The sequence below is a fragment of the Pollicipes pollicipes genome, unplaced genomic scaffold (genome assembly GCF_011947565.3).
Source record: "Pollicipes pollicipes isolate AB1234 unplaced genomic scaffold, Ppol_2.1 Scaffold_6138;HRSCAF=7277_pilon_pilon_pilon, whole genome shotgun sequence".
NCBI classification, from domain to species: Eukaryota; Metazoa; Arthropoda; class Thecostraca; order Pollicipedomorpha; family Pollicipedidae; genus Pollicipes; species Pollicipes pollicipes.
Window position 1 is genome coordinate 17553581 of NW_023596818.1, and position 13312 is coordinate 17566892.

Genomic DNA, 13312 nt, shown 5'->3' on the forward strand with positions numbered 1-13312 from the left:
TAAAGGAAATGTTCTATATATGAAGACATAAAAGTGAGCTGATTATATTGATTATTCATTACATAGTCAATATAATCAAAGTGATTATATGATTATAATCATTATCAATATATGTACATGTATAATCATATTGATTATATGGTTATATAACTATGGGTATGCTTTTTAGTGGAAAAGGCTGCTCTAGACAACATGATCTCTGTTTAGCAAATATGATTTTTAATGCATCTTGTTTGTTTGTCATTGTACCTTGTCCAGTTCTGATCAATAGCCATTTCATGTCAGCGACATCTGGAAATCATGCTCATGAATGTCAGATTTGACAAACTTGACAGACATATTTTTTTGGCCTTGATCACTGCTTTGTCAGCGGAATGGTGGGGCATGAATGGTATTATTATGGCATCATGGATGCCTTGGTGACCTTGTCTTCGAAAAGATAAAACTGCATGCAAATGACTGGTTTGCCTATATGATAGGTATGTGATGTGTTTGGTGTTTTGTTACAATTTCAGTGATGGTACTCATATACTTCACGATGTATTCCATCATTTTACTCTGAAGCACACATGCAAAGCTAGTTGTCTTTTCCTATATGCCCTGTCAGCATATAATATCCATGCCACTGCATGGAACCACTGTCAGTATGTTGTCTGCCAGGAGTGCAAGACCATTTTGTAGTATCTTGTGTACATGTTTTTATCTGAATACACTCTGAAATCTGTTGCAGTGTTTGTTGCTCGCTCGTGCCGGCTCAGCGTTCGCCGCCCCACACGGCGATGAGCGACCGGTCGCCGGCGAGTGGCGCGCGGCCGTCACGTGACTCCTCCGTCTCGTCGTGGCCACGCCCGGACGCGGCGGCCGCCGCGCCGCGCCGCTCGCCGCGCAAGTCGGCGCGGCCGGCGCGCGTGCCGCCGTTCGCCGTCGAGACGGACCCGGTGGTGCTGTCGCGCCGCGAGAAGCAGATCGAGTACGGCAAGAACACGCTGTCGTACCAGCAGTACACGGCGGCGGTGCCGCGCGCCCAGCGGCTCGGCTACCACCCGCGCACGCCGGTCAAGCGCCGCCTGCAGAGCCGCCGCCGCTGGGACAACGCCGTCAAGTGCTGGCGCGTGCACCTGCACTACTGGAACGACCCGGTCAAGCTGGCTGCGCTGCGTGCCGGCGAGTCGGGGTCCGACAGCTCGTCAGTGTTGTCGGACCCGGCGGATGGCACTGCGGCGGCCGCGCCGCCACCGGCGCAGGAGCAGGAGCAGGAGCAGGAGCAGGAGCAGGAGGTTCTGGACTGGGCCGACGATGTGGAGGGCCTGGCGCTAGAGCTGGACGGATAGGCGAGGGACTGGAGTGAGGATGGGCCGCAGCGTGTAGGGGCTGTAGCGGGCAAAATGAGCCTCTGGTGAGACCAGACGTCCTGGCCAACTGGTGGCCAGGTGTCCCGGTACCAAAGTTGGCCAGATGTGACCAGTGATGACTGCACGAGCGGAGGCATTGCGAGCGATGATCCAGGATGAACCGTTAGGACCAACAGGGTCGTGGCGGTGTGGCGCCTTCGGTCCTGTCGCGCCGCACCTCTGGCGCAGCGACTAATCGTGGCTGCCTCGAGTGCTACTGCCGGGCATTTCTGCTGGGACGATCTCACGATACGTGGGCAGATGCTCCGATAAGTTTTGGTGCGATTGTCGTAGAAAATTGCTGACCCGAGCAGTCCAGACAGAAAACGAATAGCAAGCAGTGACCAGTGCATAGTGACGAGAGTGTTGCATGCGGGTGCACTTTGTGTGTAGTCATGTCGTCGAATGTCGTTACCATTCTAGAACGTCTGGTGAACTTGTGGCCTGATTTTCCACGGCCGCATCACCGACGTACTCTGCGAGTCACACGTTTGTCATAACGCTCGCTGTTCGCGTGGACGCGAGCCTGTACAATTTGCTAGAGTACGTGTTACATGCAAGCTCACAAGCGGTGATCAAGTCAGGCCGGCGTTTACCTAAGAAGCTCTAAGCCGTTCACATTGCAGGTCTTGCCTAACTTTGTTCTACGATTCTTTTACCTTCACACCCAAGCCTGGTTGCTGTGCGTTGGATGCTCATGTTCCGCGGGATTTGGAGCGAATTACTAAGGAAATCGGCTCCATTTACGGTTTTTAGTTGGGATGTGATGTGTTTGTCGACGAATTTACTTGCCTTAGTGTATTACGGACGGTGCGTGTCGTTCTGCGAGACCTGTATGCGCGTGTTACAACACGACTTTGTGATTTCAACCTAGCTGGTGTTGCTTGAGTCTTTATGAATCGTTGCAACTGCCTTTCATTTCAATACAAGTAGTGGTTGTTTATGATGTTACTCGGATCCTATAACAGTTTTGCAAACAAGTAGGGTGTATCCTGGATGCTTTCGCAGAGCCCTCACAGTCCAGAAGAAAATTCTCTTGTTCTCGCCGTTTAAATCATGACAATGGTAAAGGCACATCCTGCAAAATGCAGAAAAAGGTATCCCAGGCATATGAAATTATTCCGTTGGTGCTCCGGAAAAAACCCACTGTGCTTAACGCCATAAGGGTGAAATCAAAGCCATAGTGTAACGTTTCGTTGGATTCGCGAGATAATGGCCTGGTGTTTGCATGTGTGCATTTTCTCTGAACGTGGTGTTTCAAGCTTTCTTAACATTTAATACCCAATCATCCTGGCAAATCAGCGTGGGTGCGGCAAGCATCCCAGCGCACGCGCGTGGGAGGATGCGGGACAAATTTGTAAGGAGAGCAGGAAGTCCAGTAAGATTCCCCCGACGGCTACTTCAAACAAATTATGAGCTATCAGATGTCACGGATCACATCGAACTTGTCTGATCTAACAATAAGTAAACTGTGCAAAGAAGGTGGCACACCTTAAAAGCCCAATCCCTACCGTAAGAAACAAAAATATTGGATTGGTGCGATCAAACCAGTCCGATTAATCCAATCACATCTGACTGAGTGTATGTAATCCTGGACCGGAGGGGAGAGTTACCACACCAGCCAGGCAGAGGCCGCACAGAAGGTCATGTACGCTGGGGATGGCCGAGCTAACAGCCGCGGCTTCTCAGGCCGTTGGCGGTTCTGGCTCGGCCCGTCACTCGCTGCCTGTCACCGTTCTGTGTCAGATGGAGGCCGGGTGTCGGCTGCGGGAGTTCTGGACAGGACTGGCGCCGGCCTTTCCGGATCCGGCCGCTCTGATGGACGTGGCCGACCCAGACGAGAGGGCCCTCACCATGCTCCTCAAGACGCTCTACGTCGTCTTCAAAGGTAAAAACAGGTCTACTTCTTGCTTGTGGCACCGGGGAGTGCTGGACAATTGGTAGAACGTGGTTCTGGCTTGGTCCGTCACTCGTTGCCTGTCGCCGTTCTTTGTCGGATGGAGGCCGGAATCATTTTATTTTTATTGACGAAACATCAAATGTCTCGTAGCACATGCAAGCTATATTTACGTATTGGCTTCTCGCGTCCGCTCGTTTTGCCGTTGCGTCAGAATCCGCGAGGAAAGTTCCTCGTGGTCTGTGGGCGCCGGTATTTCCCCGGCCGTATCCTGTCGCGGTGCGATAGGCGCAAAATGACCACTGAAGTCGACACGCCTTAAAGCCCCGATAACCGGCTGCAGTGCTATGACTGACCTGGCGTCATTCGCTTGTAGGGGTGCTGGAGGAGCGTCACCGGCTGAGCTGCGCCCCAAACGCGCCCTCCTCGCCCTCCCAGGTCCAGCCCAGCCAAGCGAGCGAAGCCCACTCCAGCCAGACCGTTACAGAGCTGTGAGTGACCGCCGGCCACGGGGGATGTTTGAAAGCGGCGCAAACGCGAGATCGCACATGCTGTGGACAATTCTGAAGAACGGAAATTGAAAGTAATTTAGGACCTCGCATGCGCGGTGCACACGCATCTTTATCCTGGTAGGCAGATCCACATTTTGCCGATTTCAGGTCACTTGGTGGACAAATCCATATTCGCGCCGACATTGTTGATGCCTTACCAACAGGAGGCGAAGGTTCAAAACATCCATCGGTAAAATTTTGCTGGGCAGAAATGAGAAAAGCGTTCCCAATAACTGTGTATTCCACCGTACTACCCGGCAGTCATTCTGTGCACGCCCTCATTGCACGTGATTCACTGTGACCAGCGTCTCTCCCGCAGCGCCGACGTCACCTCCTCGCCGACGTCGCCAGCGTCGTCGCCGCTCTCCCCTCCGGCAGTTCTGGTACCCGAGACCGTGGACGCCTCGCCCCGGCGCACGTGGCAGCAGCCCGTGCCCGAGACAGCGCCGGCCGTGCTCTGCCGTTCTCCTCCGCCGGCCGTGCTCGCGCCAGAGACGGCCGAGCCATTGCCGCCGCAGCCCGGCTGCCGGCCGCAGCCCGTGGCGGAGACGGCACCGCTGACGCCGCCGCGTCCGCCGCCGCTGGACGCGGGGAGTCCGGTGCTGTCCGGACGTGGCTGCCTCGCTGGCGCCAGCGACTCCGGCGGCAGGGGCGGTCGGCGCCGACGCCACCGTCGCCGCCGCCGCCCCGCCGCCGCTGCTGCCGCGTTTGCTGCCTACGGCGGCGAGTCTGGCCGGCCGGCGGCGCCGCCACCGGCCGGTCCCTGCGCGGAGTCCCCGCTGCTGCTGACTCAGCGACCGCTGGGGCTCCACCGCCCGCCCGCGGAGCCCGCCGACGCAGACGGAGGCCGGCGCGGGGACTGGTCACGGGGCGCCGCGGACGAGACGTTCTTCGAGACGTCACCGGGGCGTCCGGGGGCCGAGTGGGTGGCCCGAGAGGCGACCGGTGGCGAGGCGGGCTGCCGCGGGCCGGATAACTGCGCCCAACGTGTGCCGCAGATAGGCCCGCCGCCGCTCTCCGCAGCCGGCGGTGGAGCGAGCAACCTAGCCACGCCGAAGAAAAGGAAGTACATCATCATCAGTGCGAACGATCCCTACCCGCCGCGAAGGTCGCGGATAGCAGCGCCGGCTTCTCCGAGGAAGACGCCGGTGTCGACTCCACCCGCGTCTCCGGCACTGCTCGCGCCGCAGAAGAAAACCGCGGCTCGACCCGATGCGTGCGTCGACTTCAGCCGCCGTCGCCTCGAGCGCTGCGCAGCTCGTGCCACCTCTGGCAGGGGGAGCACTGTCGGCGGACTCCGCCGGGTCTGCACCCGTCCCGAATGCTGATCTGTCGCCTGCCGAGTCGCTGTTGAAGCTGGACGAGTTGATGGACGAGCTGCACGATCAGCCGGGGGCGCAGTGGAGCCAGGGAGAGGCCGAGGGCGAGCGCGGAGAGGGCGCGAACCATAACCGGGACGGCCGGCTGCGTGCGGCGACGGCAGCCGCTGCGTTGAGACAAGGGGCCTCCTCGCCTCTTTCTCCAGGGGCGTCCTCGCCTTCCCCTCCGGGAGGCTCCTCGCCTCCTCCTCAGGGAGCCCCCTCGCCTATTCCGGGAGCCTCCTCGCCTCCTGCTCCGGGAGTCTCCTCGCCTCCTCCTCAGGGAGCCTCCTCGCCTCTTCCGGGAGTCTCCTTGCCTCCTTTAACAGTGTCCTCGCCGCCCCCTCCGGGAGCCTCCTCGCCTCCTGCTCCGAGGGCCTCCTCGCCGCTACCGGCGGAAGGGGTAAGCTGTCAGCACGAGTCTGTCCGGATGGCGGCACGTGGTGCCTCTTCCCAGCAGACCGGCGAGGCACTGATACAGTCCCGGGGCGGCGCTGAGGTCCCGGCCCGGCCAGCTGATCAGAAGTTACGTCAGTCGCAGGACGACACTGAGATCACCAGGTGAGCTCAGTCGGTCCTGCCGCAGCGCGCTGGTCAGCCAGTGGTCAGTGGCTCGGACGGCCAGTCGTTTGTTCGCGATAGCCAGTTAGTAAACTGAGGTAGGGAACCAGTGAGAAGAACTTTCCAGTTTCAAGGCGGTTAGCAGCAGAAAGCAATTAGCAGTAAGCGATCAGTAGGTACCAGTGAGCCGATGCGCAGTTGATACAGCTCGTCTTTCACTAGATAATTCGTCTGAGGTTGTGTTCACTAGCGGTGAGCTTGTGAGAGAAGTGAGCCATGTATACGGCACGTTATTTGCCCGCTTATGCGGAGTGCGCAGTTGTGTTATCATCATCATGTTCAGAAGTGTTACATTGTCATTGCTGTTACATGTCGCATTACATATTACATACTTGTGGTATCGCTGTTACATCTAGCATACTTCTGGGTATCTGTTTTATGGGTAAGGCTAGGGGATGAAACTTGAAGATTAGTCATTGATGGTCTCGCCGAGGTGACCGGCCCCTGACCTGACCCGCAGCCCGGTGTTTGGTGACCAGCCGTCGGCCGGCCCGGCCTTCCGGTATGACCAGGGCCCCGTCCGGCGCAAGGCCGACCGACAGAAGCTGCCCGGCTGGGCCTGCAACCTCTGCAAGGAGGTGGGTGTCAGGTCCGGTCAGGGCCTGCAACCTCTGCAAGGAGGTGAGTGTCAGGTCCGGTCAGGGCCTGCAACCTCTGCAAGGAGGTGAGTGCCAGGTCCGGCCGGGGCCTACAACCTCTGCAAGGAGGTGAGTGTCAGGTCCGGTCAGGGCCTGCAACCTCTGTAAGGAGGTGGGTGTCAGGTCCGGTCAGGGCTTACAACCTCTGCAAGGAGGTGGGTGTCAGGTCCGGTCAGGGCCTGCAACCTCTGCAAGGTGAGTGTCAGGTCCGGTCAGGGCCTGCAACCTCTGCAAGGAGGTGAATGCCAGGTCCGGCCGGGGCCTACAACCTCTGCAAGGAGGTGAGTGTCAGGTCCGGTCAGGGCCTGCAACCTCTGCAAGGAGGTGGGTGTCAGGTCCGGTCGAGGCTGCCCGGCTCGGCCTTCAACCTCTGCAAGGAGGTGGGCGTCAGGTCCCGCCGGGGCCTGCATGTGCTAGTTAGCTCTGCGGGAAGGGGAGGTGAGTGGCAGCTCCGGCCGGGGCCTTCATGTGCTCGTGAGCCCTGCAGGACGAGGAGGGCTTGCCCAGCGTGTCTGCTTTTTATGTGTATAGTGAGTAGGTGTAGGGCGGCACCCGCATGCAACCTTGAGGGGAGGGCTGTCTGTTGTCTGGGCCATAGGTGGGGATTTACCCTTTCTTGGTTGTGGTTTGGGTCGCCTCGGAAACGGAATGTCCAATTTAGACCGACTGTATCGGCGCAGTTTCCAAATAACTCGAGATGACGTTCACGCGTGGTGGTGACAGGAGTTGGTAGTGTGCAGCCATACCCACGGGCCGATACCAACAAGCTTGTTAAACTCCCCGCCATCGATGACCTGCTGTGGCCTTGCCTGTGACTGACTGCGGACCAGACGGGAGCAGTGCTGACCTGCTATGGCCTTGCCTGTGACTGACTGCGACCAGACGAGGGCAGTGCTGACCTGCTGTGGCCGTGCCTCTGAATAGACGAGAGTATTGCTGACCTACTGTGGCCGTGCCCGTGACTGACTGCGGACCAGACGAGAGCAGTGCTGACCTGCTGTGGCCTTGCCTGCGACTGACTGCGGACGAGACGAGAGCAGTGCTCCTGCGGCCGGCGACGCTGCGGCGGGGTCGGGTGGTGTGACCGGTGTCGTGTGGCGCGTGCTTCAGTGGTACGCGGACAGGGGGTTCTCCGAGTCCCAGCTGCGGGAGCACATGAACCGGTGCAGCCGCCACCGACAACGGGAGCCGCCACCTCCGGACACGCCGCCAGGTCAGGTCACGTCAGGTCACGCACCACCGCCGGCTACGGTGCTTGCTCGGGCGGGTCAGACGCCGTCTGTCACGCGACCAGGTCAGGTAAGATCCGCGGAGGCCATACACCTCAGGACACGCCCCCGGGTGAAATCGGACCTCGTGACACGGTGGCACGCGCCGCCGGTGGCGCACTATTCGTAGGCAGACGCCGGCCGTGACCTGCTGCATGTGGTATCATAAGTGACCACGCCACAACGCCTCGCGCGGTGCCTCTCCTAAGCGCTGCAGGAGTCACAGACAGTTCCGGTAATAAAAGCGCACTTGCGCCGCAATTGGCGGCACTTTCAAGATCGGCGAGATTTCGCGAATTCGTCGCGTGATCCAGATTAGCCACAGGGGACCCGGAAATTCCGCCCGGCAAGCCCTTATCGGATTTCCAGCAGCGTGATACTCTGCCGCTGTCATTTTTAACGATGATGGTCTGTAGGATGACACGGCACTTTTCGAACGCCTCCATGATGTGGAGGACTATGCCGCCCTCGCAACACAGCCGTGCGTGGTGTGGGTCCCTGCAGGGCGCCTTCTTTGGTGCGGCTGACATGAGAAGGGCAGCTGGTGTGGGGAGGCTGTGTTAAAGCAGTGCGCTGGCCCGGGAACATTCCTGCATGGCAAACAATGCAAACAGCAGTATTTCATGAGCTGGAACGGTGAAACTGAGATGGCGGATCCAGGGTACACGCAACAAGCTCTGCTTCTGGAATACTTTTGGCCACCTACACAGCCGATTCAAAGTGCATTTCTGAACGAAGCCACCAACCTCATGTCACTGAAACACGAGCTGCGCATTTATATTTGTCCACCATCTATAACCATTACCACACCCTCACCATGACCGACGTGTGTGGGGTATGCCCTCCCGCTGCCTATTAACTCGCCTTGCCCGCACTCTACCCACCCGCTGACGTACTCACCGGTCGCCATGTCTTTTTCGGAGGATTTAGTCGGCTCGAACCTTGAAATCGTCGCACATGATGACTGCAAGCGTTTTGGAAGGCCACTGTATGATGGGCCGAGTTCGGGGTACTTCATACAGGGCCGCTTAGAGCTACGTGGAGTTGTATAATTACATGAAACTATACAGAGCTATATAGAGCTGAACGTCTGGAATCCTTACAGTTGTCAAGGATTAGAATGCCGGGTGGATGGCTAAAATGGCTGACGACAGGCCAGCTGAGTGGTCCAGATGTCATAGTTAATTGTTCAGTCCCAGGTATACGAGCTGCCCCGCTGGTGGTGTGTCGTGACAGGTGTCGCGGAACACTCGCCCGAGTGGCCGGCTGGATAACGTTTGCTCGGGTGGGGAGTCAATTAGACCCGCCTGAGATCTCAGGAACTAAGAGAGCTAGAGACACCAAATGTACAGGATGTGTTGGTCTGTATGTGAACTCATTTAGGTCAAAGTTTGAGGTTTCTAAGTCATGGCCCTCGGGTCAAATAGGGTCAAACAAGGTCAAACTTCAGATTGGTCTCCAAATTGCCCCGGGAACCTAGATACCTAATATGAGCAAACGGTCACTCATTTACGGTTAGTGACCTTGTTTGACCTTTTGAAGGTTATGGTGACCAAAATTATGTAAGACTGTTTTGAGTTTCGCAGTGGAATAAGCGACAAATATCACGTTGGGCCGTACGCTCCTAAAAACAAAATGTTGGCACGGATCATTCTCAGTCATTGACTTATTCTGACCTTTGAGAAGCCCATGGAAGGTGTAAAGTGCGGTACCTGTTATCGATGAATGCGGAATGAGCATCGAACTACTTCATACAGCAAACCCAAGGGTGATAAAACAGGTTGGTCTTGACCTTGGTCTGACCTCATACTTGGAATTTATTTATTCAGTTGTTGTGGGGCCTACGAAGGTATCTTAGAGATGGGCGGTTTCATCTAACACTCGGTTGTTGCATCAGACTGAACGGTTCCTATAAATGAACTTCGCTGAAACCATGGCCTGATTTTGACCAGCCGTAATTCAGCGGCCTTACAAGGTAAATCTAAATTGTTGACACCAAACGATCCGCTATTCATTTGTCTACAGCTGTGCACAGTTTGGCGCGGCTGCGCCGCGCCGCTCGAAAACCATTATGGAAAAGCTTTCGGGGGGGGGGAGGGTGTCAATTTGACCCCGCCCGAGCGCGTGTTAAGGCTTTAACGCCGCATCAAAAGACGTGCACGCGACTGTCAGCACCGCTTCTGGATATATGTGCGGTTGCCAGGGGTTCGCACGGGCCGGGGTACCCCCCACCACCAGCGCCTCCATGCGGACGCGACGGTGGCTCCCCCATAGCTCCTCCACGAGCTCCGTCCGTCCCCTGGCGTGTTCTTCCCTGCCCCGGCTGCCGCTCGGCCTGCCGTCGCTCAGAGGACGGCGCGCTGGCGGCGTGCGGGCGCCTATTTCGAGCGGCGTGCGGCGCCGAGCGGCCTTGACGCCCGGCGCGCGGTGCGTCGGCCTCGGCCGGCTGGCCGCCGCAGCGCCAGGTGCCTTACCGAGCGGCGGCGCGAGCGAGGTTGACGTGAACCTAACTCAAAATATGCCCCTGTGTTTCTGTGGTGTTGCCTCAGATAACCCTTTTCTCGACTCTGTTTTCCCAAGCAGACAGGATGGTGTTATATATATATATATTATATATATATTATATATATATATATATACACGTATATACAGAGTTATCACAGGGCTTCGGGGATTCGAAGTCGGTCATCTTTAGATATGATAGGCACCAGGCTTTACCTACCTCTGCCGTTTCTTGTAACTTAAGCCAAGTCTGTGGTCGGATGGCAGTAAGCTGCTTAACAACATCACTGGCGGGCGAATGAAAACATCGCAGAGGTGAAATCAGACTGTTTTGCCACTAAAATAATGTGATTTAAGAGAGTGCAGGGGCTACAGGCTTCCCTAACTGGGCTTTCAACCTCCTTCCCACACTTGGGGTAAAGCTCCCCCCTCAACTCCGAGAGGCATTTGTGTCCCGTTCAATTGAATATCCTTTTTTGTTGGCGCTTTTTGGGATGGGAGTAAGTTTTGTCATAAGTCATTGCTCAGCCCTCCCTCACTCATCATGTTAAATCACGCCCCAGGCCACAGATAGGCAAGAAAACAGTTGAAGTCGGCACGTTCGGGCATTAGCGCGCAGTCTAAGTTTCATACTGAAGTGGCCGTATTCAGTTTGTTATACTGCCTAGCATATCTACCAGACAAGCTCCGTACCAAGCCCCCCTATGGGGGGCTTGGTACGGAGCTTGTGGCCTATGGCCTCATCTGATTGTTTTGCAGTTCTTAGACGAAATTTACTTAAGTGAAAAACAAACTTTGGCTCACAATAACTTCTAAGTTGAGATGTCTAAATGTACATTTTTTCAGTCAGCGTCTGAACTTGTATTGCACACCAAGTTTCGCCTTCAGTCGAGTGTGATCCTGAAATCCGTAAACGTGTCTTTAACGCTTGTTATACAGCCTGGGAAATTTTAGTTACGCAGCTATTGGTTCATCGAAATCCAAGTGGCCGTCCGGACTGTTGCCTGCGGAATATGCTTTTATTAATATCTGGGCAAGGGGATCGCGCTAAACGTGAGTATTGCTATTTATGCATTCAGATACGATTAATATTCCGTTAGGTTGGCGAAGACCTTGAAACCGATCTCAGTTGTGCCAGAGGATATTTGCCACCTTTAGAACTGACGGAAGCATGAATAACGGCGCAGGCCGGTTCTGAGTGGAACGAGAAATGTTGACAGTCGTTGAAGTTAAAACTGGACACCAGAAGTTAGGAAACTGCTATCGTTTAGATTGCACGTTTAAGATGAGATGCACGATGCGATTTATGCAACCCTCGGGCTACACCACTGATGTGCGTGCGACTCACGTACCTGTGACGTCATAGGTAGCAATTTCGAGACGGTGACTGGCAATGAGGAGCGATCTTCTGTTCAAGGTGGTGAACTAAAATACACGCCGTAAAGTAGAAACATGTCATCACTGCCGTGCACACTGCTATGTTAACAATCCATGCTGTCTACTGAAACCCGTCAAACCACCAAGTCAAATTATCTTTCTCACTGCATCACCAGGCACGGCGATAGGTTAGGTCATATCAGAACATTCGCTCAATTGAATACCAGGTCAGTTCGGGGTCGCGAAATCAATGTGCGAACCACGATGTCAGCTCGAGGGCCGCGGTGGAATCCGATGGCACGCCGTCAAGCCTGTTCCTGGGGGAGTGTGTTTGTGGTGCCAACGGATGGCACCACAAGTTAACAGCAGCTTTTAGAGTGTTGATGTACCCTATGCTTTAGTCGTGTTAGTCAACATACAGGTCGCCAGTCGAGCCTGTATGAAGTGGCGTATGGGAATGTTGGCACTGCCCCGCCGCGTTTGACGTGTTTTTGTTTGGAAATGTTGGTGTTCCCCTGTCTCCCTTGTCGGTGTTAATCCTGCCTGACTGGAAAGTCGGCTTACTACAGGATATTCTGGAGAACGGACCGACATAAACATCTCACGGGCAGCGCTCTGCATGATGTTTGGTGAGGCTCTGCTCCTCATCTTCCAGCCTACTACCGTAGCGCTTTTATGTTGCTGCTTTGCTGGTAGCGTGAAACACCACTCCTCAATCCTCAAACATGCTGCTGCTGGCATTGTGCGTGACACCACTCCCTGTGTGCCCACCGGCGTGTTGCAGGCTTCTGGGACCCACTAGCCTTCCCGTCCATGGACACCACCCAGTTCGGCGTGGGCCTCCGCTCCCGGACACGCAGGAAGCTGTGAGTGCCTCCCGCTTGGGCGGCCCGTGCCGGAGTGCCCGTCCACTGGCGCTGGGAGTGCTCGAGCTCCGCCGCTCGTTACGAGGAGCCGTGCCGGTGTTGCGCCGCCCCACGCTGGTTGGTCGTGACCAGTGGTGAGGAGATTCCCCGCCTGCGCTGGTTGGTCGTGACCAGTGGTGAGGAGATTCCCCGCCTGCGCTGGCTGGTCGTGACCAGTGGTGAGGAGATTCCCCGCCTGCGCTGGTTGGTCGTGACCAGCGGTGAGGAGATTCCCCGCCCCGCGCTGGTTAGTCGTGACCAGTGGTGAGGAGATTCCCCGCCTGCGCTGGTTGGTCGTGACCAGTGGTGAGGAGATTCCCCGCCTGCGAGGACGCACGGCCAGTCGACGCGTCAGTGCACGACTCGCCTCGCGCAGAGGCCGTCGTGGCGCTGAGATTGATTATCTGCCATCGGGCTCCCGTCGATTTGTATTCCGCCGTGGCCGCGTACCGGGTGCCGTGGGCGTTACACCGTCCTGATGATTAGTCATGATGGAAGGGTAGCGGACGTGCGGAACCAACTGCGTGCGTGGCAAAATGTTTTTTTCTTATGCGTGAGTAAAATCGATCGTGAAAGTGCATGCCCTCTTCTCTTGTCCGTTTAATTCTCATGTCAACCATCTTCTGTAATTTGTGTCAATTTGTATGCGCCATCCTCATCCTGGATCAGGTTCGGAGGATGGAGACGCATGCTCAGCATCGCACTACAGTTACGGCCTACTTTCCAATAACCTTACATTGGCTGGTGTATCAGTGCCTCCCAGCAAGCATCACGGCAGTGCTTCCGAGTCGTCGTGAGACATTG

General features: G+C 56.1%; 3 protein-coding genes across 3 annotated transcripts; all 3 read left to right on the forward strand.

The window, feature by feature from the left end:
* Positions 1-854: 854 nt before the first annotated feature.
* Positions 855-2322, forward strand: LOC119105386 (histone RNA hairpin-binding protein; the record flags this gene model as incomplete). The annotated part of the gene is made up of 1 exon (XM_037228853.1): positions 855-2322. A coding segment is annotated over one exon (477 nt), but the record flags the coding sequence as incomplete, so codon positions are not given.
* Positions 2323-3050: 728 nt separating this feature from the next.
* Positions 3051-4841, forward strand: LOC119105388 (uncharacterized). Its single transcript, XM_037228854.1, has 4 exons — positions 3051-3279; positions 3665-3779; positions 4159-4284; positions 4838-4841. The coding sequence occupies exons 1-4, from the start codon at positions 3051-3053 to the stop codon at positions 4839-4841; spliced, it is 474 nt and encodes a 157-aa protein (XP_037084749.1).
* A 242-nt stretch (positions 4842-5083) lies between these two features.
* LOC119106410 (proline-rich protein 2) lies at positions 5084-13298 on the forward strand. The gene is made up of 4 exons (XM_037230053.1): positions 5084-5758; positions 6279-6396; positions 7567-7669; positions 12388-13298. Exons 1-4 carry the CDS (start codon positions 5208-5210, stop codon positions 12471-12473), a joined length of 858 nt encoding a protein of 285 aa, XP_037085948.1. The 5' UTR covers positions 5084-5207; the 3' UTR covers positions 12474-13298.
* The last annotated feature ends 14 nt before the right edge of the window (positions 13299-13312 follow it).

Excerpts from the sequence above, each read along its gene's own strand:
- LOC119105388 (XM_037228854.1), top strand. The coding sequence starts at position 3,051 with ATGGCCGAGCTAACAGCCGCGGCTTCTCAGGCCGTTGGCGGTTCTGGC. Across the intron at positions 3,280-3,664 it reads GCTCTACGTCGTCTTCAAAG|GGGTGCTGGAGGAGCGTCAC; the intron begins GTAAAAACAGGT and ends ATTCGCTTGTAG. Across the intron at positions 3,780-4,158 it reads AGCCAGACCGTTACAGAGCT|CGCCGACGTCACCTCCTCGC; the intron begins GTGAGTGACCGC and ends TCTCTCCCGCAG.
- LOC119106410 (XM_037230053.1), top strand. The coding sequence starts at position 5,208 with ATGGACGAGCTGCACGATCAGCCGGGGGCGCAGTGGAGCCAGGGAGAG. Across the intron at positions 5,759-6,278 it reads GACGACACTGAGATCACCAG|CCCGGTGTTTGGTGACCAGC; the intron begins GTGAGCTCAGTC and ends CCTGACCCGCAG. Across the intron at positions 6,397-7,566 it reads CCTGCAACCTCTGCAAGGAG|TGGTACGCGGACAGGGGGTT; the intron begins GTGGGTGTCAGG and ends CGCGTGCTTCAG.